Source organism: Portunus trituberculatus, chromosome 44, assembly GCF_017591435.1.
Source record: "Portunus trituberculatus isolate SZX2019 chromosome 44, ASM1759143v1, whole genome shotgun sequence".
NCBI classification, from domain to species: Eukaryota; Metazoa; Arthropoda; class Malacostraca; order Decapoda; family Portunidae; genus Portunus; species Portunus trituberculatus.
Window position 1 is genome coordinate 1,700,001 of NC_059298.1, and position 5,000 is coordinate 1,705,000.

Genomic DNA, 5,000 nt, shown 5'->3' on the forward strand with positions numbered 1-5,000 from the left:
TTCCTTCTTCCTACTTCTTCTTCTTCTTATCTTCTTCTTCTTCTTCTTCTTCTTCTTCTTCTTCTTCTTCTTCTTCTTCTTCTTCTTCTTCTTCTTCTTCTTCTTCTTGTTCTTCTTCTTCTTCTTCTTCTTCTTCTTCTTCTTCTCTCCTCCTCCTCCGTAGTGAAGGTTGATAAGTCTTCTCACACTTCCTGTAATTATCCTTTCTTTTCCTCTCTCTCTCTCTCTCTCTCTCTCTCTCTCTCTCTCTCTCTCTCTCTCTCGCTTTACCCAGGACTCTAATTTATAGATCCATTACCACTCGTCTCTTTCACCCAACTCTCGCAAGATTTATGGAGCAGTGCTAGTGTTTCTTTTGCGCTGATCTCTCTCTCTCTCTCTCTCTCTCTCTCTCTCTCTCTCTCTCTGGTTATCTATCTTTCATTTGTTTTCCATTTTCCACATTTATTATTTATTTTTCTGTTTCAATTTTATTTTTCTATTTCGTATTTTTCTCTCTTCCTCTTACTCTTCCTATACATTTTTCATCTGTAAGGTAGATAGGAAAAATGATGAGTTCTTTATTCCTTATATTCTTTCTCTCTCTCTCTCTCTCTCTCTCTCTCTCTCTCTCTCTCTTGTTTCTTGCTTTACTCACTTTCTCATTTTACAAGTTCTTCTTTTCCTCCCCTTTCCTTCTCAGTTGTACACACTTCTTCCTTTACTTCTCCTTTATTCCTTCACTTCTATTACCTCTTCGTTCTTCTCTCAATATTCTCTCCCCTTTAGTTCCTCTCCTCCCCTGTGTTTACTTAGTCATCTCAAGGTTTGACCCTTCTGTGCCCTCTTTCCCTCCTCACTTCCTCTCCTCCTTTTCTCTCTCTCTTTCTCTCTTTCGTATTCTCACTTCACTTTGATATTGTCTTGTTCCTTTTTCTCTTTCTCTATCTACTTTTCTATCGTCAGTGATTTGGTCTCGTGTTCACTTTCCTCTAGTTTGTTTTCGTTGCTATGTCATTTTTTTTCTTTTTTTTTTTTTTTTTTCCATGTCCTTTTGTCATTGTTCGTGTATATTGCATCTGTCTCTTCCTCTCACTCTCACATCAAAGTCTCTCTATATTCTTTAAGCTTTCTTCGTCTCAATTATTTCCTCTCTCCTGATAAAAGAAGCATACGTTTATCATATCTGCATCTATTCTTTCTCTATCTGTCACACGTCTATCACTTTATCCATTCCTCTACCACGTATTTCTATAACTTTTTTTTTTATCCATAGCACCTTTATTTGTCATTTCTATCTTAACTCTGTCATACTTTTTATATGTAGGAGGGAAGAATTGGCTAAAGACAATAAAAAAAAAAAAAGCCACTTAGCTGCCAGTCTCCATGCAGGTCCGAGAGAGTTAGCCCTAATGAAGGGATAAATGTCGTCAAACCTCCCTCTTAACCCTCTCAATACTGGGACATATTTCTATCATGAATTGTTGGTGTGATTAGACAATTTTATTTACATTAGGAAGTGACTATGGAGGTCAGAAGATTACTGGCCAGAGTCTTCACTATCTTAACCCCCCCACATAAGTTCCTGAAGCTGTATAAAATCGCCAAATAATAAACAGTACAAATATGGAAACATGTCCTGGTAATGAAGTGAAGTCATAGGAAGATGGAAATACAGATGCAGGCAGGGAGTTCCAGAGCTTACGTTTCTATCAACACTTCTCTTTACCACTTCTATCACACCTTCATGTACATTTGCTTATCTTTTCATTCAATATTTAACACCACTGACAATCTCCCTCTCTCTCTCTCTCTCTCTCTCTCTCTCTCTCTCTCTCTCTCTCTCTCTCTTTCTTTCTCTCTCTCTTTCTCTCTTTTAGTGGTCGAGAGGCTGAGATGTGAGGAAAGACGTATGAATGTAATTATGAGTGAGAATAAATGAATGTACGTGTCTTGTTCCGTCTATTCACCTTTAGCAGAAACACCAGCCTGGTATATATTTTAGTTACGGAGGTTTCGTTGTATTTCTGTGCATTACTAGGAGTGGATGATTTCAGTTCATTATTAGCAGTGCATATGTAATTATCTTTGTTTTTATTTCATCTGCACAAATGAACTCATATTTTTTCTTGCTGTTTTTACTCTCTCTTCCCTGTCCTACTGTGATTTTATTTTCTTCCTATTTGTTTTATCTATTGTGTTAACTTTCATTCTTTTTCTCCTTTTCAACTTCACCTTAATATTCTTTCTTTCTCTGCCATCCATTCAGCCTCTATTTTTTTTTCTAACACACACCGTCCATACACTCAAACTCCACTACGTTTTCTCTTCTGCAATATACCAATACTTCCTTTCATAAACTGCACTGCCTACATCTCTTCACTCGCTAACCTCTACTTGCCTTCATCTCTCCCTCAACAGGCAGCGCAGACGGCACCACTAAAACGGCCGGCACGCCCCCGAAAGCCTGCTCCTCCTCCACGTCCATGTCGGAGGCGGAAAGCACCGAGGAGGAGACGGAATCCACAGACACAGATTATGACTTCTTCGGGCCGCCGGAGATCAGACCGCCTCTCCAGTCGTGCCCCAAGTATAGAAAGTACAACGTTGATGACTTCGAGTTTATTAAGGTCCTCGGCAAGGGCAGCTACGGGAAGGTAAGTGGTGGTGGTGGTGGTGGTTACGAGGAAGAATGTGTAGGGGTTAGGAGTGATTGGTATAGGCAAGAAGATAAGAAGGCAATGAGGGTGGAAGGACAAAGAGGTGCAGAAAGTAAGAAGGAATGGTGGAGGCGATAAGAACGGTAAAAACAACGATAATGTAAATGAATGAAAATAACTGGTAAGAGAAAAAAGAGAGGTAATATAATATTTCACAACATTTCGTCGTCTTATTTATTACTTTTAACAGACTTCAGTATCAGATATTGTGATTGTCAAAAGTGTTCTCGTGGTTCTAGTGATAGTTTGACAAGGATTCTGTATCAATAATGGGAACAAAATGAAGAAATACTGGCAGATAGCGAGGGACCGCCAAGTGTTGTCCTGATGGCTTCTTGCAACTTTCCATGTTTTCCTTTCTTATGCTTATGACAGACAGGTAGACAAACAAGAGGTGAAAGAACAGGAACAATTGAAAAAAAAGTTATTTTATCGATAGAAAGAAAAGAGAGACAGTGAGGCAGTTAGGAGAAGGAGAAAATGAAGGCAAGGTATATCCTACCAATAAAGAAGCATCCAGAGCCCCAGGAGCACGATGCAACAAGTGAACGGAGAAGGCAGCGTGAAAGAAAACACATAACAATTACCGCTCACACTGATGCGTTCTGCCATAATCATTCTCCGCAACGAAACACAAACGCTCAAACTTCATTAAAACTTGGACCATTTACAAATTCGCAACGAGGTGCTGGAGGCTCTATCTCTCATCTAAACCAAGCACGCAGGCACGGGGAGAAACCTCTTCCATAAGACTGAGGCGCGTATTCCTAAGCACTTTGTTTTCCCATCAGGACAATCTTCAAAGGCTACGGAGATGATTAGTCGAGTTTTAACGTTTTTTTTTCCTTTTGCTGATGATGAAAGGCTGAACAACTTCCAATACTTTCAAAGAATACTTAGATTGTTATCAGAAACTATTGTTATCATCTTTTTCATTTAATTTCTATATCGATGATGAAGATTCTTTCCGCAGACTGTTAGTTATTGGAATTATGAAAACACCCTTGAGAACACGCAGGAAGTTTTATTTATTTTTTCATCGGTAATAAAAAGAATACTAGTTGAATCATCTTGTAACATTAAAAACTCTGAAAAGAAAACCGAAATAGCTTCATTTTTTTCACTGCGATATGCAACAACTCAACATTTAGAGGGAATATTGTTTCTAAATTCAGCAATAAAAAACAAAACAAAGTAGAGTCAAGAAACCGTACTCACCAATTTCTAGCCAGGGTATTGCGTGAAGCGGGTTATAGAGCAAGACAATACTTTATAGAGATTTGTCACTGATAAAAGAAAGACGTCAGATAACAGGAAACTGACGACTAAGAATCTTCATTACACATCCACTAAATAAAAAAATAAAAAACATCACTGGAAAAAAAAACGAGAAAAAACAAACTTTCACTACTTTCAAACATCACAAAATTCTGAAAATAACAATAAAACCATAAAAATACCGTAGATAAACCTGAGCAACCTCCACCAAAGCATATTAAAGTGACAGAATAAGACACTGAGGCCTTCTAAAACACGGGGAAGAAGAGAGAGAGAGAGAGAGAGAGAGAGAGAGAGAGAGAGAGAGAGAGAGAGAGAGAGAGAGAGAGTGGTATTGATTAGCAAGACGTAGGTAAAGGAGTTAAGAAAAAGAAAAGAAAATGGATGCTAGTAAATTATTGTACATTTTTCACGTTAAGTAAGATGTTTGAGGATTATATCTATCTTTATTTTTTTTCTCTCTCTCTCTCTCTCTCTCTCTCTCTCTCTCTCTCTCTCTCTCTCTCTCTCTCTCTCAACGCCATATGGCTATGCATTTTCTAAAGCCAATAGTGTTTCGTTAATCATTAGCCAAATCATACCAGCCAAAATCAATCACTTAATCAGTTAATTAATCACTCAATCAATCAAAATCAATAACAACCAAATCTAATGAGTAAATGAATAAACTCAACAAAACCTAACCAACCAGAGAAAACTAATGATACCGTCAATTAATTACTTTTTCATACAAACCAAAATCCAACTGTTTACTAATCAACAAATCCACAAAACGTATTAACCAGTCAGTCAGTCATTTAGTCAGTCAGTCAGTCAGTCAGTCACACACGCACCTACTCGACCATTCCCCTTCCCTCCTCCTTGCCTGACGTGGCTCTCCCCGGCAGGTGATGCTGGCCAAACAGGCGGGCACCGAGAACTACTTCGCTGTCAAGTGCCTCAAGAAAGACGTGGTGCTGGAGGACAACGACGTGGAGTGCACCTTGATCGAGCGTAAGGTGCTGAGTCTCGGCACCAAACACC

At 38.8% G+C, this 5,000-nt stretch overlaps 1 protein-coding gene across 1 annotated transcript in view; it reads left to right on the plus strand.

Moving 5' to 3' along the window:
• Positions 1-5,000, plus strand: part of LOC123519097 (proteoglycan 4-like) — a 59,454-nt gene that overhangs the window by 35,723 nt on the left and 18,731 nt on the right. Inside the window, 2 exon segments of the mRNA XM_045280306.1 lie at positions 2,401-2,636; positions 4,865-5,000. The exon segment at positions 4,865-5,000 is cut by the window's right edge and continues 38 nt beyond it. Of these exon segments, the coding sequence (XP_045136241.1) occupies positions 2,401-2,636; positions 4,865-5,000 (372 nt within the window).